General features: G+C 38.7%; 1 protein-coding gene across 18 annotated transcripts in view; it reads left to right on the top strand.

Moving 5' to 3' along the window:
- The window catches only part of CCDC171 (coiled-coil domain containing 171), a 445,777-nt gene that overhangs the window by 4,125 nt on the left and 416,392 nt on the right, over positions 1 to 25,260 (top strand). For all 18 annotated transcript variants that reach the window (XM_054501330.2, XM_054501326.2, XM_054501331.2 and 15 more), the window contains exons 2-4: positions 6,173 to 6,327; positions 13,454 to 13,589; positions 20,678 to 20,852. In XM_054501330.2, coding sequence (XP_054357305.1) covers positions 6,284 to 6,327; positions 13,454 to 13,589; positions 20,678 to 20,852 — 355 coding nt within the window. In that variant the 5' untranslated portion in view covers positions 6,173 to 6,283. The remainder of the gene's footprint in view (positions 1 to 6,172; positions 6,328 to 13,453; positions 13,590 to 20,677; positions 20,853 to 25,260) is intronic.

Below are 25,260 nucleotides of genomic sequence, written 5' to 3'. Positions count from 1 at the left end.
AATTTGTTTAAGTTCTTTGTAGATTCTGGATATTAGCCCTTTGTCAGATGGGTAGATTGTAAAAAAATTTTCTCCCATTCTGTAGGTTGCCTATTCACCCTGATGGTAGTTTCTTTTGCTGTGCAGAAGCTCTTTAGTTTAATTAGATCCCATTTGTCAATTTTGGCTTTTGTTGCCATTGCTTTTGGTGTTTTAGTCATGAAGTCCTTGCCCATGCCTATGTCCTGAATGGTATTGCCTAGATTTTCTTCTAGGGTTTTTATGATTTTAGGTCTATCATTTAAGTCTTTAATCCATCTTGAATTAATTTTTTATAAGGTGTATGGAAGGGATCCAGTTTCAGCTTTCTACATATGGCTAGCCAGTTTTCCCAGCACCATTTATTAAATAAGGAATCCTTTCCCCATTGCTTGTTTTTCTCAGGTTTGTCAAAGATCAGATGGTTGTAGATGTGTGGTATTATTTCCAAGGGCTCTATTCTGTTCCATTGGTCTATATCTCTGTTTTGGTACCAGTATCATGCTGTTTTTGTTACTGTAGCCTTGTAGTATAGTTTGAAGTCAGGTAGTGTGATGCTTCCAGCTTTGTTCTTTTTGCTTAGGATTGTCTTGGCGATGCGGGCTCTTTTTTGGTTCCATATGAACTTTAAAGTAGTTTTTTCCAATTCTGTGAAGAAAGTCATTGGTAGCTTGATGGGAGTGGCGTTGAATCTATAAATTACCTTGGGGAGTATGGCCATTTTCACAATATTAATTCTTCCTATCCATGAGCATGGAATGTTCTTTCATTTGTTTGTGTCCTCTTTTATTTCGTTGAGCGGTGGTTTGTAGTTCTCCTTGAAGAGGTCCTTCACATCCCTTGTAAGTTGGATTCCTAGGTATTTTACTCTCTTTGTAGCAATTGTGAATGGGAATTCACTCATGATTTGGCTCTCTGTTTGTCTGTTATTGGTGTATAGGAATGCTTGTGATTTTTGCGCGTTGATTTTGTATCCTGAGACTTTGCTGAAGTTGCTTATCAGCTTAAGGAGATTTTGGGCTGAGACGATGGGGTTTTCTAAATATACAGTCATGTCCTCTACAAACAAGGACAATTTGACTTCCTCTTTTCCTAATTGAATACCCTTTATTTCTTTCTCCTGCCTGATTGCCCTGGCCAGAACTTCCAACACTATGTTGAATAGGAATGGTGAGAGAGGGTATCCCTGTCTTGTGCCAGTTTTCAAAGGGAATGTTTCCAGTTTTTGCCCATTCAGTATGATATTGGCTGTGGGTTTGTCATAAAGAGCTCTTATTATTTTGAGATACGTCCCATCAATACCTAGTTTATTGAGAGTTTTTAGCATGAAGTGCTGTTGAGTTCTGTCAGAGGCCTTTTCTGCATCTATTGAGATAATCATGTGGTTTTTGTCTTTGGTTCTGTTTATGTGATGGATTACGTTTATTGATTTGCATATGTTGAACCAGCCTTGCATCCCAGGGATGAAGCCAACTTGATCGTGGTGGATAAGCTTTTTGATGTGCTGTTGGATTCTGTTTGCCAGTATTTTATTGAGGATTTTTGCATCAATGTTCATCAGGGATATTGGTCTAAAATTCTCTTTTTTTGTTGTGTCTCTGCCAGGCTTTGGTATCAGGATGACGTTGGCCTCATAAACTGAATTGGGGAGGATTCCCTCTTTCTATTCATTGGAATAGTTTCCGAAGGAATGGTACCTGCTCCTCTTTGTACCTCTGGTAGAATTCGGCTGTGAATCTGTCTGGTCCTGGACATTTTTTGGTTGGTAGGCTATTAATTATTGCCTCAATTTCAAAGCCTGTTATTGGTCTTTTCAAGGATTCAGCTTCTTCCTGGTTTAGTCTTGGGAGGGTGTATGTGTCGAGGAATTTATCCATTTCTTCTAGATTTTCTACTTTATTTGCATAGAGGTGTTTATAGTATTCTGTGATGGTTGTTTGTATTTCTGTGGGATCGGTGGTGATATCCCCTTTATCATTTTTTATTTCATCTTTGATTCTTCTCTCTTTTCTTCTTTATTAGTCTTGCTAGCAGTCTATTAATTTTGTTGATCTTTTCCAAAAACCAGCTCCTGGATTCACTGAGTTTTTGAAGGGTTTTTTTGTGTCTCTATCTCCTTCAGTTCTGCTCTGATCTTAGTTATTTCTTGCCTTCTACTAGCTTTTGAATGTGTTTGCTGTTGCTTCTCTAGTTCTTTTAATTGTGGTGTTATAGTGTCAATTTTAGATCTTTCCTGCTTTCTCTTGTGGGCATTTAGTGCTGTAAATTTCCCTCTACACACTGCTTTAAATGTGTCCCAGAGATTCTGGTATGTTGTATCTTTGCTCTCATTGGTTTCAAAGAACATCTTTATTTCTGCCTTCATTTCGTTATGTACCCAGTAGTCATTCAGGAGCAGGTTGTTCAGTTTCCATGTAGTTGAGTGGTTTTTATTGAGTTTATTAATCCTGAGTTCTAGTTTGGTTGCACTGTGGTCTGAGAGACAGTTTGTTATAAGTTCCGTTCTCTTACATTTGCTGAGGAGTGCTTTACTTCCAACTATGTGGTCAGTTTTGGACTAAGTGGGATGTGGTGCTGAGAAGAACGTATATTGGGGTGGAGAGTTCTGTAGATATCTGTTAGGTCTGCTTGGTGCAGAGCTGAGTTCAATTCCTGCATATCCTTGTTAACTTTCTGTCTCGTTGATCTGTCTAATGTTGACAGTGGAGTGTTAAAGTCTCCCATTATTATTGTGTGGGTGTCTAAGTCTCTTTGTAGGTCTCTAAGACTTGCTTTATGAATCTGGGTGCTCCTGTATTGGGTGCATATATATTTAGGATAGTTAGCTCTTCTTGTTGAACTGATCCCTTTACCATTGTGTAATGGCCTTCTTTGTCTCTTTTGATCTTTGTTGGTTTAAAGTCTGTCTTATGAGAGATTAGGATTGCAACCCCTGCTTTTTTTTGTTTTCCATTTGCATGGCAGATCTTACTCCATCCCTTTATTATAAGCCTATGTGTTTCTGCTCATGAGGTGGGTCTCCTGAATACAGCACACTGATGGGTCTTGACTGTTTATCCAATTTGCCAGTCTGTGTCTTTTAATTGGAGCATTTAGCCCATTTACATTTAAAGTTAATATTGTTATGTGTGAATTTGATCCTGTCATTATGATGTTAGCTGGTTATTTTGCTCGTTAGTTGATGCAGTTTTTTCCTAGCATCGATGGTCTTTACAATTTGGCATGTTTTTGCAGTGGCTGGTACTGGTTGTTCCTTTCCATGTTTAGTGCTTGGTTCAGGAGCTCTTGTAAGGCAGGCTTGGTGGTGACAAAATCTCTCAGCATTTGTGTGTCTGAAAAGGATTTTATTTCTCCTTCACTTATGAAGCTTAGTTTGGCTGGATATGAAATTCTGGGTTGGAAATTCTTTTCTTTAAGCATGTTGAATATTGGCCCCCACTCTCTTCTGGCTTGTAGAGTTTCTGCTGAGAGATCTACTGTTAGTCTGATGGGCTTCCTTTTGTGGGTAACCTGACCTTTCTGGCTAAAGAAAGAGAAAGGCTAAAGAAGAGAAAGGCTGATTTTGATTTCATGTCATAAGGAATTTTTAATCACTGACATAGTTTGGCCAAATTGTGTATTTTAACTTTGTGGAGTTTCACAGGGAAGTTCCAAGTAAAGCTAGAAATAAATACTCTTTAAGGGCACTGCAGTTCTTTAACTTAACTTCATATTCCATTGACATCTTCACTACTATCCTGTAACTCTGAACTTGACTGTCCTCATCATTCCTTGCCTTTTCACCTGGTGGAAGAAGATGGAGGAGATTTTACTGCACCTTCTCTGCCATGCTTGATTGCATGGGAATCCCATCATAGTTCAAATTCAGCCACTGCCCGTATCAACTTTGGTCCTTCATTGATTTAGTCTTCTTAAAACACACAGAGAATAAATCCTTGTTCTCTGTGTCATCAGGAGCTGATATCAGCGAGGAAGATGAAGAATATTAAAAAAAAAAAGACTTGATAAAAGACACACAGGCAGAGCTGGTGTGGAAACCCATTTTCCTGTCTTACCTGTCTGTTACTCAAGATTTTTTCACCTTATGTCCAAGATGCTGCCTGCAGTTCTTTGCCATGTGGCCTCTTCCATGGGCAGTTCACAGCATGACATTTTGCTTCTTTTTTTTTTTTTTTTTTTTTAAGATGGAGTCTCACTCTGTAGCCCAGGCTGGAGTGCAGTGGTGCAGTCTCGGCTCACTGCAGTCTCCGCCTCCTGGGTTCAAGCGATTCTCCTATCTCAACCTCCTGAGTAGCTGGGATTACAGGCGCCCACCACCACACCCAGCTAATTTTCTTTATTTTTAGTAGAGTCGGAGTTTCACCATCTTAGTCAGACTGGTCTCAAGCTCCTGACCTCGTGATCCACCCACCTTGGCCTCCCTAAATGTTGGGATTACAGGCGTGAGCCACCGCGCCTGGCCTGACACTTTGCTTCTTTAAGGTCAGCAGGAAATTGTCATTCAGTCTGCTAAGATAAAAGTCTTATATAATGTAATCATAAGAGTGGCATCCCTTCATCTTTGCTGTATTCTACTGGTTATATATCAGTGAGCTAGAAGTAGATGAAACTTGCTTCTGAGCTATGGAAGATGCCATCTCTCTAGAGGACCATTCAGATTTGAAGATGTTAGGTGCCAAAATAATGCACTGAAGTATGATGATTCTCTTTAACTTTATTGAAACAACTTTATTAAAAGCTTGGTAACTTCTTCTTCCCACACTTCTCTGCCCAATATACAAAAACATGATTAAGGCCCTAACTATCTGAAATTATTTTCCTAAGAGATAAATAGAAGTCTGTTTACGCCTGTTGTGCCACCTGTGCGTATGTGTATTTAAGCTTTTCAACAAAACAGGAACATTTCATGTATGTGTTTTTGTGCCTTGGACATTACTCTTATATACAGAAAGGTCCATTCCTTCTAGGTTCTAACTCACTTTCATTCTGAAGGAAGTTTTCCTGGGGTCTGACCTTCAGGAGCGTGGTGATAAGGTGACAAGATTTTGGGACAATATCTGAAGAGCTTGATAGAGACTCCTTGGTGCCCCCCACTTAATAGCTGAATGGCTTTGGGCAAGACAGTTGAGGCTCTCTCAATCAGATGAGTTTTCTTATAAAGTGAGGATAATAACCCTCAGGTAAGATAACTTATAGTTCAGCTTTATGTGTCATCAGTGGCCTTGTAGAAAGAACTTGGACTTCAGTGTCAGAGAGTTATGAATTGGAATCTTGGTTCTGTAACTATGTGACTTTTCCAAGTTACTTCTTTTTTTTTTTTTTTTTTTTTTTGAGACGGAGTTTCTCTCTTGTTGGCCAGGCTTGAGTGCAGCGGTGCGATCTTGGCTCACTGCAACCTCTGCCTCCCAGGTTCAAGCAATTCTTCCGCCTCAGCCTCCTGAGTAGCTGGGATTACAGGCATGTGCCACCACGCCTGGCTAATTTTATATTTTTAGTAGAGACGGGGTTTCTCTATGTTGGTCAGGCTGGTTTAGAACTCCCGACCTCAGGTGATCTGCCTGCCTCCGCCTCCCAAAGTGCTGGGATTATAGGCGTGAGCCGCCACACCCGGCTCAAGTTACTTTTAATCTCAGTCTTGGTTTTCTTGGTAGAAAAATGGGATAATCCTTACATTGCAGTGTTGTAAGGGTCGCAATGCTATATATAAAATACCAGGTACAGTGCTTGACCGTGTAGTAGGTGCTCAGTAGATGAATGACGGTGGTATTCATTTGTCTACCACTATTTCCAACCTAGTCTTTCAGGTCCCTGGAGAGATGGGATCTCCCCATTCCCACATCATCTTGGCCAAAATTTCAACCTCTGTCCTAGGTGAGACTGTTCAGTCAGCCACGTGAATCACTGTTGTAGAGATCATTTGGATCTATATGTAGGAGCTGTTAGTCAGTTCTCAGCACTGAGATACAGTCTCCATCTCAGTCTGCTTATTTGAGTTCGTTTTCTTTTGGTGATCTCCCTGAGGTCTAGGTATCTCTATACACCTACAATTTCACTTATCAATTATTACATCTTTCCCAAATAAGCCAAAAAACAAGAAAAATCTCCAATAGTATCAGGACTCAAACTGCTATTGTATCATTTACTATTTTAACAGACCTCAAATCATCTAATCTGAAGCCATAGACATCTTGGGCAATTTTAATCATCAAGAAAGAAATATGTCATTAAGAAACAGGAGGGTATTTTGAAAGAGTTGGAAAACATCATGAATTTGAATACTTCAAGTAATGGCACTGGTGATACCCAAAGGTAAGCCTCTAGCTCTTCTTTTAGTTGATGAACGTTTTTAGTTGCAAGGAACAGGGAGAAGTCAGTGGTTGCAGAGCTAACTGTAAGAATTCTCATGGGATGGTAAGGGGAGTAGAAATTCTGTGGAGCATGAATGAAGGAGCATGAATGAAGCCTCGTAAGAAGTGGAACTGATTCTAGAGACTTCATGGGGATTTTGTGCTTCTCTGTTAATTTGGACCATAAAAGTCTGTGTGTCTGAACTTCGTCCTGTTACTAGAGACTTGCTTCTTCTTTTCCACTACTTTAAATCTTTCCCTTGTATTTTTTCTTATTTATATTTCTGTTTTGTTTTCTTTAACCTCTGTGGCTTTAATTCCTCTTTCTTCATTGGCCCAGCTCTAATTCATGGCTACTGTTTAAGCATTCATTTAGTCTTAGCTCCTGTTGCTGTTTCGCTTCCTTACTTGGTATCTCTCAGTTTACCTTCCAAGAAGTAACACCTAATTGCTGTTGCTCATCTTTTTCGTACCATTGATTTCTGCCTTTGGGTGTGGCGCCTACCTTTAGTTCATTCACCTTTGGTGGGTGGAGTCTATAATATAAAACTGGACCACATAGGGCAGTGCCACTCTCTCCTAAGTGTGCTTTACAAAGAAATAAGTACTGAAATTAAAAGTAAATGTTTAGAAACTTTTATAGTCATGTAACAGAGTAATATTCTGTCTGCTGAATCTAAGAATAAAACATTTGGGGTTGTATTCTGTCTGTTTTTAAAATTTCTTTAAAAATAATGCATTAAATATATTTTACAAAATCATCATGGGATGGGGTGAAGATAGTCCTTCCTCATATTTAGTTTGAGAAGGACTGATCTAGACTGCCTTTTCAGCAAGGACGTGTGGGTGGGACAAGTACCAAGACTAACATGTAATTTACCCGTAAATTTGCTATACAGATGTTTTCCACTTAGCTTTTGAAGCTACCCACCCCCCACTTTTTTTTTTTTTTTGAGACAGAGTCTTGCTCTGTCGCCCAGATTGGAGTGCAGTGGCATGATCTTTGTTCCCTGCAACGTCCGCCTTCTGAGTTCAAGTGATTCTCCTGCTTCAGCCTCCTAAGTAGCTGGGATTATAGGTGCCTGCCGCCACGCCTGGCTAATTTAAAATACGTATTTACAAATTAGAATATTTCACCTTATTTAGTATCCTGCTTTTTCAATTTTGGGGAAACTTCTTACCACATCAATATATCATAGTTTTAAAATTTTTCTTTAGTGGGGTCTTGTTATGTTGCCCAGGCTGTCTGAGAACTCCTGGCCTCAGGCAATCCTCCTGCATCAGCCTCCCAAGTAGCTGGAACTGTAGGCACACACCATTGCCCCGGCTTGTCATCATTTTTAATAGCTAAATTACTTTTTATAATTATAGAATCTGGATACAGTTATTTAAAATCTACTACTAATCTACTTTCTGTTTCTATAGATTTGCCTTTTCTGAACAATTCATGTGAATCGAATCACATAATAGATGGTCTTTTGTGGCTTCTTTTACAGGGCATATTCCTGAGGTTTGTCAAGTTGTAGCACGTAGCAGCACTTTGTTTCTTTTTATTGCTGATAGTATTCCATTGTATGGATATGCCACATTATGCCCATCTACCAGTTGACAGACATTTGAGTTGTTTCCACTTTTTGAGTACTATGAATAATGCTGCTGTGCACGTTTGCATGTCTTTGTGTTGACATATGTTTTTGTTTCCCTTAGGTAGATTCTTAGGAGCAGCAATGCTGTATCATATAGTAAATTTATGTTAAAATTTTCAAGAAACTGCCAAATTGTGTTCTAAAGTGGCTGGGTCATTTTATATTATCACTAGCAATAATTGAGGGTTTTAATTTCTCCATATCCTGACCAGTACTGGTTTTTATCTGACTATTTCAATTTAGCCATTTTGGTGAGTGTGAAGTTGTATGTTATTGTGGTTATAATTTGAATTTTCCTAATGATTAATGATTTGAACATCTTTGCATGTGCTTTTTGGTAATTCATGTATCTTCATTGGTGAAATGTCTCTTCAGATCTGTTTATTTTTAAATTGTGTTATTTATTTTGATGTTATTGAGCTTTAAGAGTGTTTGTATATTTGGAATGCAAGTCCTTTATCAGATACATGATTTGCTGGCCTGGTGGGCTGAGGTGGGTGGATTGCTTGAGCCCAGGAGTTCGAGACCAGCCTGGCCAACATGGCGAAACCCCATCTCTACAAAAAAATACAAAAATTAGCCAGGCGTGGTGGTGTGCCTGTGTGGTCCCAGCTACTCCAGAGGCTGAGGCACGAGAATTGTTTGAAGCTGGGAGGTGGAGATTGCAGTGAGCCAAGATCATGCCACTGTACTTGAGCCAGGGTCACAGACCGAGACCTTGTCTCAACAACAACAACAACAAAAAATAAGATATATGATATGCAAACATTTTTCTCCTGTTTAGTGGCTTGACTTTTCTTTTTCTTAATAATGTCTTTGGAAATGCACAAGTTTTTAACTTTGATGAAGTCCAGTTTATCAGTGCTTTTCCTATAGGAGTTGTGCTTTTGGTTTTGCATATAAGAAATCTCTGACTAACTTAAGGTCATGAAGATTTTTCTTCTATGTTTTCTTCTAGAAGTTTTATAATTTTAGCTCTTATATTTAGTGCTCTATTTTAAGTTACTTTTTGTATGGGGTAAGGGTCTAAATTTGTCTCTTTGCATGTGCATAGCCAGTTGTTCCAGCAGCGTTGTTGATAAGAGTAACCTTTCCCCCTTGAATTGCCTTGGTACTTCGGTTGAAAATTACTTAACCATTTAAGTATAGGTTTATTTCTAGAGTCTTAACTCTGATACATTGATTTACATGTCTGTTCTTTTTTTTTTTTTTTTTTTTTTGAGGCAGTCTCACTCTATTGTCAAGGCTGGAGTGCAGTGGCGTGATCTCACTGCAGCCTCTGCCCCCCGGGTTCAGGTGATTCTCCTGCCTCAGCCTCCCGAGTAGCTGGGATTACAGGCACCTGCCACTGTGCCCAGCTAATTTTTGTATTTTTAGTAGAGACGGGGTTTCACCATCTTGGGCAGGCTGGTCTTGAACTCCTGACCTTGTGGTACACCGGCCTCAGCCTCCCACAGTGCTGGGGTTACAGGCATACATGTCTGTTCTTAATCCAATATCACATTGTCTTGATTACTGTAGCTTTATAGTAAGTTTTGAAATTAGGAATCAAAAGTTTTCCCATTTGTTCTTCAAGATTGTTTTGGCTATTTTGAATTCTTTGTCTTTCCATATGAATTTTAGGATCAGCTTTTCAGTTTCTGCAAAAATGTCTGTTGGGGTTTTAATAGGGATTATACTGAATATGTAGAATAATTTGGGGAGAATTGCCATTTTAATAATATTGAGTTTTCCTTACATGAATGTGAATAGTGGAATGTCTTTCCATTTGTTTAGCTTTTCAACTTCTTTGAACAACATTTTGTATTTTTCAGTGTAAAAATCTTTCACTTTTTTTTTTTTTGAGACAAGGTCTTGCTCTGTTGCCTAGGCTAGAGTACAGTGGCATGATCTTAGCTCACTGTGGCCTCAACTCCTGAGCTCAAGTGATCCTCCTGCCTCAGCCTCCTGAGTAGCTAGGACTACAGGCATGTACCACCATGCCTGGCCAATTTTTTTTATTTTTGTAGAGACAAGATCTTGCTATGTTTCTCAGGCTGGTCTTGAACTCCTGGCCTCAAGTGATCCTCCTGCCTTGGCTTCCCAAAGTGCTGGAATCAGGCATGAGCCACCACCCCTGGCCTTGCATTTCTTTTGTTAAATTTATTTTATTCCTTTTGATGCTGTTATAAATGGAATTGTTTTCTTAATTTTGTTTTTGGATTGTTCATTGCTAGTATATAGAAGTATAATTGATTTTTGTATATTGATCTTGTATTCTGTGACCTTGCTGAAATTGATTTTAGTTCTAGTCTGTTTTTTCTCAGTGGATTTCTAGAATTTTCTTTCAGAATCGTATCCTTTGTAATTAAAAAGTTTTACTTCTTCTTTTACAGTATGCATGCCTTTTATTTCTTTTGTGTTGCATGATTGCACCATCTACATCTCCAATACATTTTTTTTTTTTTTGAGGCGGAGTCTCGCTCTGTTGCCCAGGCTGGAGTACAGTGGCGCGATCTCGGCTCAGTGCAAGCTCCGCCTCCCGCGCTTACGCCATTCTCCTGCCTCAGCCTCCGGAGTAGCTGAGACTACAGGTGCCCGCCACCACGCCCGGAAAATTTTTTGTGTTTTTAGTAGAGACAGGGTTTCACCATGTTAGCCAGAATGGTCTCGATCTCCTGACCTCGTGATCCGCCCGCCTCGGCCTCTCAAAGTGCTGGGATTACAGGCGTGAGCCACCGCGCCTGGCCTTATTTTTTGACTTTTTAATAATGGCCTTTCTGACTGGTGTGAGACGGTATCTCATTGTGGTTTTGATTTGCGTTTCTCTAATGATCACCGATACTGAGCTTTGTTTCATATGCTTGTTGGCTGCGTGTATGTCTTCTCTTAAAAAGTGTCTTTTTATGTCCTTTGCCCACTTTTTAATGTTTTTTTTTCTTGTAAATTTAAGTTGCTTATAGATGCTGGATATTAGACCTTTGTCAGTTGTATAATTTGCAAATTTTTTTTCCCATTCTCTAGGCTGTTTACACTGTTGATAGTTTCTTTTGCCATGAAGAAGCTCTTAAGTTTAATTAGATCCCATTTGTCAATTTTTGCTTTTGTTGTGATTGCTTTAGGCATCTTCATCATGACGTCTTTGCCCGTTCCTGTGTCCAGGATGGTATTGCCTAGGTTGTCTTTCAGGGATTTTTATAGTCAAATATATTTCTTAGGCTTTTGTATGAAACCTATTTATTTCTCTCTAGACTTTGGAGGAACTACTTTTTTGTTCGTTGTTTTCTAAAATTTTCATGCATTTAATCTGGGCTCTTTTAATAGGCCCTTTCGGTTTGAAACTTACATCCTTCAGAATCTGCCTATTTCCGTGGATTTGTTTCTATAATAGTTTCCTTCCCTTCAGAGAGACATTGTAGTGCAGTGGTTAAGAGGATATATCATGGAGCCAGGCTTTCAGGGTTTGAATTTCAGCTCTGCCCCTCACTAGCCCTGTGAACTTGGGTAATAGGGGGTCATAATAGTACCAATCTCATGAGATTATTGTGAAGAATAAATAAGTTTATATATGTAAAATGCTTAGAACAATGCTTACAAAATAATAAGACTATTTAATGTTATAAATTTATTTTTTCTCATTCTGCACCTTTATTTAGATTTTGAACTTCTTGGACAGTCTTCTAATTTAAAAAATTTTCTATTTTTAATCTCCATCTCTTTTTTTGCTTTATTTTCTGGGAGATTTTTTTTTTTTAATTTTTATTTATTTAGTTTTTCGTTTTCTTAGTTTATGTTTTTGATTTCTTTTCTTTTCTTTTTTTTGAGATGGAGTTTCGCGCTTGTTGCCCAGGGTAGAGTGCAATGGTGTGATCTCTGCCCACTGCAACCTCTGCTTCCCGGGTTCACGGATTCTCCTGCCTTTGCCTCCCAAGTAGCTGGGATTACAAGCATGAGCCACCACACCCAGCTAATTTTTTGTATTTTTAGTAGAGGCAGGATTTCACTATGTTGGCCAGGCTGGTCTTGAACTCCTGGCCTCAAGTGATCTGCCCGCCACAGCCTCCCAAAGTGCTTGGAGGCCAGGCGTGAGCCACTGCACCCGGCTGTGTTTTTGATTTTTAAGAGCTGTTTTTTTTTTTGTCTGAATATTTCATTTCTTATTGCAGTCATGGATGTGACATATGGATGATATACTCTCTCCTGTTTTTTTTAGGAGACAATGTTAGGTTTTTTTTTTTTCCCCTCTTCTAAGTTGTCATCTTTCTGCATAGTCTTTCAAGGCATGCTTCTTTCCATGCACCATATTTTTGGTCTCTGTTTATCATATTAGATGCTTATTAAACTTTTGGTGATTGTTGGCTGTCTGCTTATATTGAGAAGTAGGGGCTTAACCTAAAAAGATGACTGGAAGCTCAGTGTGTGAGGCTTTGTGTTTGTAGTGTGCTCTGTGGGGTTATATGGTTAAGCTGTTTTGCTAGAGAACCACTGGCATCAGTATCTTTAGGTATTTTTCACCTGGTTGCTTAGGTTCTGTAGGGAAGACACTTCCAATCTCTGCTTGACTGCCATCGTTCTGGCAAGAACATTCTGGCAAGACAAGTAGTGTTAAAACTCTAGAGCACTCTTTCATTATGTAACTTTTAACTCAAGCTTCTTGTGTATAGTATGAAAAACTTAGGTCATTTATATCTAATGTCTTCTGATCCAGAGACCCTCTGTTTTATCCTCTCCAGGGAATAAACCCCTAGTGTTTTTCTGCCAGACTGGGAAAGAGATAGGTACCCAGTTGTGTGGTATAGGGGATAGGGGATCTGAGGATGTAATTATTTTGTTGGCAGACTTTCAAATAATTCTCCTGTTTTCTGCTGTACTTTTACCTCCATTTTCAAAGGTGTTGCCAATTACTGAGCTTTTGGGGGTTATCAGTTACCACTTGTCCACATGCATTTCAGCTTCCAGTAATTTGTTGCTATTATCTCATCTTTTGTGTTCTTTCTCTTGTGAGTTTATACCTCTAAATTCTGTTTGCTGTTATTTTAATTTTTAATTTTTATTTTTGGGAGAGAGTAGTGTGCTTTAGTCTGACATTTTTCTTTTTGTATTATGTATTACATTTGCAGTAAACAAAATGTATTATTTACAAAGAAAAAAACTGAGAGAACCCAGTCTCTTCCAAAATTACCCAGCTTGTGATATGATCAGACAGTTTAAGTAGCAATCTTGAATAATGTGGTAGTTTCCCATTAGACAGTGGTTTGTTGCTAGGTATCTGTCTTTATATACTACTTTGTATTTCTACATAGCTTTTGCAATGGACATCTTTTACTAGATTGTGAACTCTAAGTCAAGAAGCATGTCATGTTCTCTTTGTTTTTCGAAAAATAAGTTATGAGAAATATCAGAAATGCTCTGAAATGTGCTTTATGAGAAGCATATACATTTTACTGTAATCTCATTTTATAGGTTGAAGAGTGCCTCATTGGATGTAAAACAAGTACTTAAAAATGAAACAGAGTTGGATATTACTGCTGATCTCAGGAAGAAACTCCATCGGGCTAAAAAAGAAAAATTAGAAATAACAACCAAACACAATGCAGAGGTACGATTTATTTTCCTCTCAAATAATGTTAAAAGTTGAGTTTGATTTTTTAGATTTATTTCATATGAAAAACTCCATGTTTAACCTTTATAACTATACCATTCTTGGTCTTAAAAAGGAAATTGTAATAAAGAAAACATGATTTTAAAATGTAGTGTAATTGCATAAGTGTTAAAGTAGAACTTTAATGAATTATGTTTATTTGTATGTTATCTTAGATTTATTTTAATTAATGGGTTCAATTGATTAAAATTATTAATTTATGAACATGTTTGATGATTAAAGGATTTGTAAATCAGACATTTTTGAAATCATAATGTAGGTTCCTTTAAGGTCTCGATTATGGAGCAATCTCTGAAGTAAATTTGAGTATGGAATTTTCAATCATAGTTCAATTCATAAATTGTCTTAGTTTATAAGTCATTATTTCTTTTATTAGTATGTATGTGTGTGTATGTATATTTCATATGTATATGTATATATTCCAAGATAGTTTTCTTTCCCTTCTAAGATAATTCATGAGTCATATCTTTATGCTTCTTCTCTCTGCTGTGTTTTTTCTCTGCTAAATCTTATTTATTCTTAAAACTCAGTTTAGGCCACCTGGTGTAGTGGGAAGAATATCAAATTACACAGAGCTCAATTCATTCCTGGCCTTTCCATTTACAAGATGCGTCATCTTCGGCTACTTATTTATCCTGTACACCATTGGTTTCTCATTGTGAAACCAAAGGGTTGTTGTGATAATTAAGTGAAATAAAATTTGGAAAGTGCTTGTGTACTGTAATAGTAGCTGTAATTTATTGACAGTTAAGTGTAAACAGTATGTTTTTCTTCCCTTGTTGCTAAGTTCTGCAGTTCTTATGTTGGGAAACCTTTTAATGTCTCTCTAAGTGAAACCGGCTACTACTTTGTTCTTCCACAACATGTTGCTGTTACAGATATTTTAGAACTAAAACATTTATATCATGCTTACCTGCTCTTCTTTAGTTTGTAAACCCCCTGAGAGCTGAAAACAGTGATCACACTTTGTCTCCATATAGCTCATGTTTACTGGCACATAGTAGGCCGTCAGTAGTTGTGTATTGAATAAATGTATGAAAAGGTCCAGGTGTGGTGGCTCATGCCTATAATCCAAGCACTTTGGGAGGCCAAGGTGGGTGGATCACTTGAAGTCAGGAGTTCAAGATCAGCCTGGCCAACATGGTAAAACCCCATTTCTACTAAAAATACAAAAATTAGCTGGGCGTAGTGGTGCACACCTGTAATCTCAGCTACTTGGGAGGCTGAGGCAGGAGAATCGCTTGAACCCTGGAGCTGGAAGGTTGCAGTGAGCTGAGATCGTGCCACTGCACTCCAGCCTGGGCAACAGAGGAGAGTATGAAAAGATGATTTTTTTCAGGGTATCTAAGGAGCAGTGGTATTGCTGATTGAAATAACAAGAGATGAATACATAATCATTCTCTTTGTATTTTTTAGTAGCAATTGAGGTAATATTGTAATTTTTCTTTTTTTGAGACGAAGTCTCCCTCTGTCACCCAGGCTGGAGTGCAGTGGAGCGATCTCGGCTCACTGCAACCACTGCCTCCAGGTTCAAGTGACTGTAGAATCACTTGCCTCAGCCTCCGCAGTAGCTGGGACTACAGGCACGTGCCACCATGCCTGGCTAATTTTTGTAGTTTTAGTAGAGATGGGGTTTTACCATGTTGGCTAGGCTGGTCTTGAACTCCTCACCTCAGGTGATCTGCCCACCTTGGCCTCCCAAAGTGCTGAGATTACAGGCATGAGCCACTGTGCCCAGCCCAATTGAGGTAATTTTTAAGTGATAATTGAAGTAATTGCTTCTATTTACAATGTAATAATCCATATAAAATGGTATGTGTTAAATATATGCTAATTATTTATAAATTCTAAAACTTATTTTTTAAAACCAAATGTACATTTCACTTGAGAGTATTAGTGTGATGATAATCATTCCTCTATTAAATAAATTCTCTCACAGCCAGGTGTGGTGGCTCATGCCTGTAATCCCAGCACTTTGGGAGGCCAAGGCAGGAGGATTGCTTGTGCCCAGGAGTTTGCGACCAGCCTGGGCAACAGAGTGAGACCCTGTATCTACAAAAAATAAAATAAAAATAAATATATTCTTTCATAATATGTTTATAGTTATCATTAGATTTCTCAGCAGAACACACTGTTCTCTTTTATTTGATCAAAATGTTTTGAAGTATATGTTCACATTAAAGAGACAGGAAATTATCTTAGGAAAGGAAGACAGTTTTCTTAAAACAGGAAATTATAATTGGTTCAACTCCAGATTTATGTTACTAATTATTATTATTTTTTCAATTATTTCTTTTCTTTTTCTTTTTCTTTTTTTTTTTTTTTGAGACAGAGTTTCACTCAGTCTGTTGTCAAGGCTGGAGTACAATGGTGCTATCTTGGCTCACTGCAACCTCTGCCTCCCAGGTTCAAGCGTTTCTCCTGCTTCAGCCTCCTGAGTAGCTGGGATTATAGGTGCCTGCCACTGTGCCTGGCTAATTTTTGTATTTTTAGTAGAGACGGGGTTTCACCATCTTGGCCAGGCTGGTCTTGAACTCCTGACTTTGTGATCCACCCGCCTTGGCCTCCCAAAGTACTGGGATTATAGGTGTGAGCCACCGCGCCTGGCCAAATTTTTGTATTTTTAGTGGAGACGGGGTTTTACCATGTTGGCCAGGCTGGTCTTGAACTCCTGACCTCAAGTGATCCACCTGCCTCGACCTCCCAAAGTGCTGGGATTACAGGTGTGAGCCAGTGAGCCACTGTGTCTGGCCTTCAATTATTTCTTTAGGTAATCATACTTGTATTATGTAGTTAAATTTTTTAGCCATATAATCTCCAAGTGTACCCATCAGGAAGCAAGGCAGAGAGGAATGCAGTGATCTAAAAACTAAGGCCATATTTGCCTTATCAGGTATTCCTAATGCGAACACAAATCATGCACGGTGATTGGCACAAAATATCTTTAAAGACTTCTCTAGGAGTTTTATTGTTGGGGGATCTTGGGCAAGTTAATTCATTTTTCTGAGCTACAGGTTTCTTTGATAGGTATTCAAATAATAGATTACTGTTGAAAGGATTTATTAATAGACATAGCATACGGGGAGAAGAATTGCTTATAGACTCATACGTTCCAGATGAGACTAAGTTGCATTGATGTAGATGATTGGGATGGGAAAATACTGTAAGGTTTTTAGAATCATTTGAGCATAACAATAAAGTTGTGGAAAATAGGACAAGAAGCCTGTGAGGCTATTCAGATATCTCATTGGCCCAGATATTGATGATGGAGCAAGAAAATCCAGATAAATTAGAAAGAGAGAGGGTAAAGGAGAGTGACATAACTACTTTTTTTTTTTTTTTTTTTTGGAAACAGGGTCTTGCTCTGTCACCCAGGTTGGAGTGCAGTAGTGTGATCTTGGCTCACTGCAGCCTGGTCTTGAACTCCTGGACTCAAGTGATCTCCTACATCAGCCTCCTGAGGAGCTGGGACTACAGGCACGCACGTGCCACCATGCTTGGCTAATTTTTTTGTATTTTTATAGAGGTGTGGTTTTGCCATGTTGTCCAGGCTGGTCTTGAACTTCTGGGCTCAAGTGATCCACCCGCCTTGGCCTCCCAAAGTTCTGGAACAACAGGTGTGAGCCACTGTATCCGGCTGACATAACTTCTTTTAGCCAAAAGATACTGGAAACTTAGGACTAATCAGTAGGCTTTATGGCCTGAAGATATTGTCTGACCCAGCCAGTACTCTTGAGAGCAGGGATTCTTAAGCTGGAGTCCTCAGAAAGAGAAATCAGGGAATCTGTGAACATAGATGGGGAAAACTTAAAATTTTATTTTTATTAACCTCTAACTGATATTAAGCATTTCCTTCAGTTCTGAAGGGCTTGACCCAGCCATTTTAACAAGTCATAGTAGTGTTAGCAGTACTCTTCTGAGTATCATCAGTAGAAATCACAGATACATATCACATTTTAGAAATTATAGTTACAGGACAGGTGCCATGGCTCACGCCTGTAATCCCAGCACTTTAGGAGGCTGAGGTGGGTGAATCACTTGAGGTCAGGAGTTTGAGACCAGCCTGGCCAACATGGCGAAACCCTGTCTCTACTAAAAATGCAAAAATTAGCTGGGCATGGTGGTGCGCACCTATAATCCCAGCTACTTGGGTGGCTGAGGTGGGAGACTCACTTGAACCTGGGAGGCCGAGGTTGCAGTGAGCTGAGATCATGCCACTCCAGCTTGGGCAACAGAGCAAGACTCTGTCTCAACAAAAAAAAATTATAGCTACATATCATATATCATATTTCAGTTTGTGTGTGTGTGTGTGTGTGTGTGTGTGTGTGTGTGTGTGTGTATACATGTATATATATTTGTTGTTTTAAATCTTTTTTTTAGAGACAGGGTCTTGCTCTGTTGCCCAGGCTTGCGTGCAGTGATGTGATCATTGCTCCCTACAGCCTGGAACTCCTGGGCTCAAGTGATTTTATGCTGCAGCTTCCCAAGTAGCCAGGACTGTAGGTGTGTGCCATCACACCTGGCTAATTTATTATTATTATTATTTGTAGACATGGGGTCTTGCTTTGTTGCTCAGGTTGGTCTCAAACTCCTAGCCTCAAGCAACCCTCCCTCATCAGCCTCTCAAAGTGCTGGGATTGCAGGAGTGAGCCACCGCACCTGGCCAGCATTTTAATTTTAAGTAATGTACTTTGTGGCCTTGAAGAGGATGTAGTCAAGAAAAAGGGAGGCTTTGGTTTGCACAAAACTACTCCCATGTTCTTAAGTCTCTGTATTATGCCAGGGAAGTACTAGTATTTTGACCTTATGAAATGATTGTAGGCTAATGTCGAATTCAATTTTCAGTCAACCATCCAAGCAAAACTGTTAAGAGTTAACTTACGAAATCCACATCGGTCTTGTACATGTTCTCCAAGTTCCTGTGAATACCAGATTAGCAAGAGCTTTCAGTTCTTTTGCTATATAAGCTATTTCCTCCTGGAGCAGACTGCATTTTTCCTTCTGTAGCATACTGAGATCTGAGTCAATCTGTGGTGAACAGAGCGGTGTAGGTGGCTCTTGCAAATCCTCCTGCAAGGCAGCTGCTTCAGGTGTGGTCATTACTAAATCTTTCAGCAAGGAAAGGCTGGTTACCTCAGTCAGAGAGGAGAGGCTGCTTTTTTTTTTTGGTAAGGAATGTTCAAGGGGGAATTTGAGAGTTCATAGTTTTTAGGTTTGTTTAATTCTGAAAGTCCTCATCCTATGTTCTTCCTACTTAATATCCAGCTGATACCATCTTAACAGAAGAAACTTGGTGAATCTCTTCATTGAACTTGTAATTTTGCATTTCCCATAATTAGATTTTCAGGTTTGTTCATAACCTTATCTGCCCTGGGGCTGTACTAAATAAGCAATTATTTTAAAGTCACCATAAAAACGCTCTGGTTTTTCTGACTGTCTTGAACTGAGATTCTAAAGCTCTGAGATTATCATTTTGTTTTTGTAAATTCTCTAGTATAGTGAGATTTAGCCTTTCTATCCCTCAGACCTTACAGTAAATCATTACTGGCATCATAGTTAAGTGCGTTCATTACTTCGTTTTCCGAAGGCTTGTTTTCAACTGGTACTTCATCCTAAACAACTGCACACCATAATTTAAAGAACTGTGATCCCACTGTATGCTGTAGATCACTAGAATCCCATTTCTACCTGCAAAGAGGCTTTCACTGTGTTCAGGCTTAAATATGTTAGCCATCCAATATTATAAACCCATCTTGAGACAGTTTCTGATACCAAGAGCAATATTACTGGGTGTTCAGTTAGGAAAACAGAAACCATTCTAAGTCTTACAACAAAGGGACATTAGTAGCGGGTATTGGTTACACAGGTACTAGAAAAGCGGAAAAGACAACTAGAGGAGATTAAGACAACCCAACATTAAGAACTGCTTCTATTCCCAAGGTTGATTAGAGCTAGAACTAGACAAAGCAAGGCCCATGGAAGGAGGGACTATCCATAAGGATTTGCAGCCACAGACAAGAGAGGGATAACTGCTCGAGGTAGATCTAGAAAGGCAGAAATAACTTGGCATATTCACTTCTCCTGCCGTCAGTCATTCCACACGTGCCTCTCATTGATCAAGCCTATTGAGAAGCCAGTTGTCTCTGACCTTCTGTCATGCTACTTCAGAAGGATCACAAATTCGATATTCATTCATTTAAATCCCTGCAAAATTGGCACTTTTATTATTTTATGATCAGTGATATCATAATCAAGAGATAATCAGACAATATTTATTAAACTATACTTGATGCAATTTGTTTATTGGTTTCATTTAGAGAATAGAAGGAGGAGAAGAAAGAATGAATTTTTAAGTGCTTAGTATGTATCATGCATTTTTTTTTTTGTTTTTTAGGTATGAATATTTTCTTTTCTTTCTTTTTCTTTTTTTTAGATGGTCTTGCTCTGTCCTTCAGGATGGAGTGCAGTGGCATGGTCTCTGCTCACTGCAACCTCTGCCTCCCAGGCTCAAGCAATCCTTCCATCTCAGCCTCCTGAATAGCTGGGAGTACAGGCACACACCACCATGCCTGGTTAATTTTTGTATTATTATTATTATTATTATTATTATTTTTATAGAGACAGGGTCTCCCCATGTGGCCCGGGCTGGTCTTGAACTCCTGGGCTTAAGTGATCCTCCTGCCTTGACCTCCCAAAGTGCTGGGATTACAGGAGTGAGCCACCGTGCCTGGCCAAGGTGTGACTATTTCTGATTAAAACATGTAATTTATCTTTAATTTTATAAAAAGTTCTTATAAGATTTTTTTTTGTTATTTTTTTTCCTCTAGTGGATTCTCTAAAATAAAAAACATAATGAGTGTCATTTTGTAAGGTAGTGCTTTCTTTCCAGTGATTCAGAATATATAAATTTATAAATTTTTGCCTTGTATGTATTATGGAAACAAGTTCCTCTAAGAAACTTAAATGTTTGGGTGTATCATCTCATAATCTTTGGACACATGTTGATATCAGGAATCTGTTTTTAGCTGGCAAGCTATGAGAGCCAGATTGCCAAGCTACGGTCCGAGGTTGAAAAGGGAGAAGCATTGCGACAAAGTCTGGAATATGACCTAGCTGTTGCTAGAAAGGAAGCTGGTCTTGGAAGACGGGCTGCTGAACAAAGATTAGCCGAGGCACATAGGATCCAGGAAAAGCTCTGTGGTAAGACTGTTTGTATTTCTTCCCAAGTTTAGGGTTGTAACCTGATTGTATATCACTCCTCACTGTTGTGTGTACATCCCATACAGGGTCAGAGGTAAGATTTTGGTTCATTGACTGACTTTTGATGTACAGACTTAGCTGGGTATGTATAAAAAGTCTCCTGGCAATTTTGTGAACATTTATCTACTTTACATTAATTTTTTTATGCTGTGCATATATGGAAAAAGGAGTTCAGAATTCTCTTAGTCACTTTTTAGAAGCACTTCTTCCATGAATAATCAACAGAATCACAAAGGGATTTTTGTTTGTCTTAAACATATACTCCAGGCTCCCCATTACATATAATCTGAATCCAAATCTCTAGCTTGAGAATCTATATGTTCAAGAAGCACTGCCTCTTTCATTATTTTGCCAGGTTTAGAAATCACTGGGCTAGAGTGTGGTGCCTGGAAAAGAAAAAGTCACTGGATTTAATCTTCAAAAGCTATCTGTTATATAGCTCTTGGACTTAAATAAACCTGTCTATTTACATATAATATATAAAAATAAATGTGCCTAGATAGCTATATCACTCATAACAAGCACTCAGATCACGGAACAGAAAATGATCAAAAGCCCTTCTACATGGATAACTACTATACTGGTTTTTAATAGTGTAGATTAATTTTGCCACTTTTTTGTACTTTATATGAATGGAATCATGAAGTATATATTCTTTTGTTTCTGGCTTCTTTCCTCCAACATTATGTTTTTGAAATTCATGCATATTGTATGAGAGCTTTGTATTGATGTATAGTATTGTGTAAACATTCCACACTTATATTTATCCATTTATTATTGATGGGCATTTGAGAAGTGTCCAGTTTTTGATTATTAAAAATAATGTTGCTATGAACATTTTTGTACACAGCAGGTTTTAATTAAGAGAACACTGAATGTGAATTCAGATTTAGATTTAGGTCCTGGCTCCACATGGTACTGGTATAAAAATAGGCATGTAGACCGATGGAACAGAATAGAGTACCCAGAAATAAAGACAAATACTTACAGCCAGCTGATCTTTGAGAAAGCAAACAAAAACATAAAGTGGGGAAAGGACTCCCTATTCACCAGTAGTGCTGGGATACTTGGCAAGCCACATGTAGAAGAGTGAAGCTGGATCCTTATCTCTTACCTTATATAAAAATCAATTTAAGATCAAAGACTTAAATCTAAGTCCTGAAACCATAAAAATTCTAGAAGATAACATTGAAAAAACTATTCTAGACATTGGCTTAGGCAAAGAGTTCATAACCAAGATCCCAAAAGCAAATGCAATAAAAACAAAGATAAATAGATCTTTAAACTAAAATTAAACTAAAAAACTAATTAAACTAAAAAGCTTTTGCACAGCAAAAGAATAGTCAGCAGAGTAAGCAGACAACACACAGACTGGGAGAAAATATTCACAAACTATGCTGACAAAGGAGTAATATCCAGAATCTACGAGGAACTCAAATCAGCAAGAAAAAAACAAATAATCCCATCAAAAACTGGGCAAAGGACATGTATAGACAATTCTCAAAAGAAGATATACAAATGGCCAAAAAACGTATGAAAAAATGTTCAATATCACTAATTATCAGGGACATGCAAGTCAAAACCGCAATGAGATACCACCTTACTCCTGCAAGAATGGCCATAATTTAAAAATAAAAAAATAACAGATGTTGCATGGATGTGGTAAAAAGGGAACACTTTTACACTGCTGGTGGGAATGTAAACTAGTACAATCACTATGGACAATAGTATGGAGATTCCTTAAAGAACTAAAACTGGAAGCATTCCCTTTGAAAACCGGCACAAGACAAGGGTGCCCTCTCTCACCACTCCTATTCAACATAGTATTGGAAGTTCTGGCCAGGGCAATCAGGCAAGAGAAAGAAATAGAGGGTATTCAAATAGGAAAAGAGGAAGTTACATTGTCTCTGTTTGCAGATAACATGATTGTATATTTAGAAAACCCCATCGTCTCAGCCCAAAATCTCCTTAAGGTGTTAAGCAACTTCAGCAAAGCCTCAGGATACAAAATCAGTGTGCAAAAATCACAAGCATTCCTATACACCAATAACAGAGAGCTAAATTATGAGTTAACTCCCATTCACAATTGCTACAAACAGAATAAAATACCTAGAAATCAACTTACAAGGGATGTGAAGGACCTGTTCAAGGAGAACTACAAATCACTGCTCAAGGAAATAAGAGAGGACACAAGCAAATGGAAAAACATTTCATGCTCATGGATAGGAAGAATCAGTATTGTGAAAATGGCCATACTGCCCAAAGTAATTTATAGATTGAATGCTGTCCCCATCAAGCTACCACTGGCTTTCTTCACAGAATTGGAAAAAACTACTTTCAAGTTCATATGGAACCAAAAAAGAGCCCGCATTGCCAAGACATTCCTAAGCAAAAAGAACAAAGCTGGAGGTATCACGGTACCTGACTTCAAACTATACTACAAGAATACAGTAACCAAAACAGCATGGTACTGATACCAAAACAGATATAGACCAATGGAACAGAACAGAGCCCTCAGAAATAACACCACACATCTACAACCATGTGATCTCTGACAAACCTGACAAAAACAAGCAATGGGGAAAGGATTCCCTATTTAATAAATGGTGTTGGGAAAACTGGCTAGCCATATGAAGAAAGCTGAAACTGGATCCCTTCCTTACACCTTATACAAAAATTAACTCAAGATGGATTAAAGACTTAAACATAAGACCTAAAACCATAAAAACGCTAGTAGAAAACCTAGGCAAAAGCATTCAGGATATAGGCATGGGCAAAGACTTCATGACTAACACACCAAAAGCAATGGCAACAAAAGCCAAAATAGACAAATGGGATCTAATTAAACTAAAGAGCTTCTGCACAGCAAAAGAAACTATCATCAGAGTGAACAGGGAACCTACAGAATGGGAGAAAACTTTTGCAATCTATCCATCTGACAAAGGGCTAATATCCAGAATCTACAAAGAACTTAAACAAATTTACAAGAAAAAAACAATCCCATCAAAAAGTGGGCAAAGGATATGAACAGACACTTCTCAAAAGAAGACAGTTATGCAGCCAAAAGACACATGAAAAAATGGTCATCATCACTGGTCATTAGAGAAATGCAAATCAAAACCACAATGAGTTATCATCTCACACCAGTTAGAATGGTGATCGTTAAAATGTCAGGAAACAACAGATGCTGGAGAGGATGTGGAGAAATAGCAACGCTTTTACACTGTTGGTGGGAGTGTAAATTAGTTAAACCGTTGTGGAAGACAGTGTGGCGATTCCTCAAGGATCTAGAACTAGAAATACCATTTGACCCAGCCATCCCATTACTGGGTATATACCCAAAGGACTATAAATCATGCTGCTGTAAAGACACATGCACACGTATGTTTATTGTGGCACTGTTCACAATAGCAAAGACTTGGAACCAACCCAAATGGCCATCAATGATTGATTGGATAAAGAAAATGTGGCACATATACACCATGGAATACTATGCAGCCATAAAAAAGGATGAGTTCATGTCCTTTGCAGGGACATGGATGAAGCTGGAAACCATCATTCTCCACAAACTAACACAAGAACAGAAAACCAAACACTGCATGTTCTCACTCGTAAGTGGGAGTTGAACAATGAGAACACATGGACACAGGGAGGGGAACATCACACACTGGGGCCTGGCAGGGGTTGGGGGCTGGGGGAGGGATAGCATCAGGAGAAATACTTAATGTAGATGATGGGTTGATGGGTGCAGCAAACCACCATGGCACATGTATACCTATGTAACAAACCTGCACATTCTGCACATGTATCTCGGAACTTAAAGTATTAAAAAAAAAAAAAAAACTAAAAGTAGAACTACCACTTGATCCTGCATTCCCACTACTGGGTATCTTCCCAGAGGAAAAGAAGTCATTGTATGAAAAAGACACATACACACGCATGTTTACAGCAGCACAATTCACAATTGCAAAAATATGGAACCAGCCTAGAAGCCCATCAGCCAAGGAGTGGATAAAGAAAGTGTGGTATAGGCTGGGTGCAGTGGCTCATGCCTGTAATCCCAGCACTTTGGGAGGCCGAGGAGGGCAGATCACCAGGTCAAGAGATTGAGACCATCCTGGCCAAGGTGGTGGAACCCCGTCTCTGCTAAAAATACAAAAATTAGCTGGGTGTGGTGGTGCACGCCTTTAGTCCCAGCTACCTGGGAGGCTGAGGCAGGAGAACAGCTTGAACCCTGGAGGCAGAGGTTTCAGTGAGCCAAAATCGCGCCACTGCAGTCCAGTCTGGTGACAGCGAGACTCCATCTCAGAAAAAAAAAAAAAAAAAAAAAGAAAATGTGGTATATATA

Source organism: Pongo pygmaeus, chromosome 13, assembly GCF_028885625.2.
Source record: "Pongo pygmaeus isolate AG05252 chromosome 13, NHGRI_mPonPyg2-v2.0_pri, whole genome shotgun sequence".
NCBI lineage: Eukaryota > Metazoa > Chordata > Mammalia > Primates > Hominidae > Pongo > Pongo pygmaeus.
The sequence above is the reverse complement of the archived record's forward strand: the minus strand, read 5'-3'. Positions and strand labels throughout refer to the sequence as shown.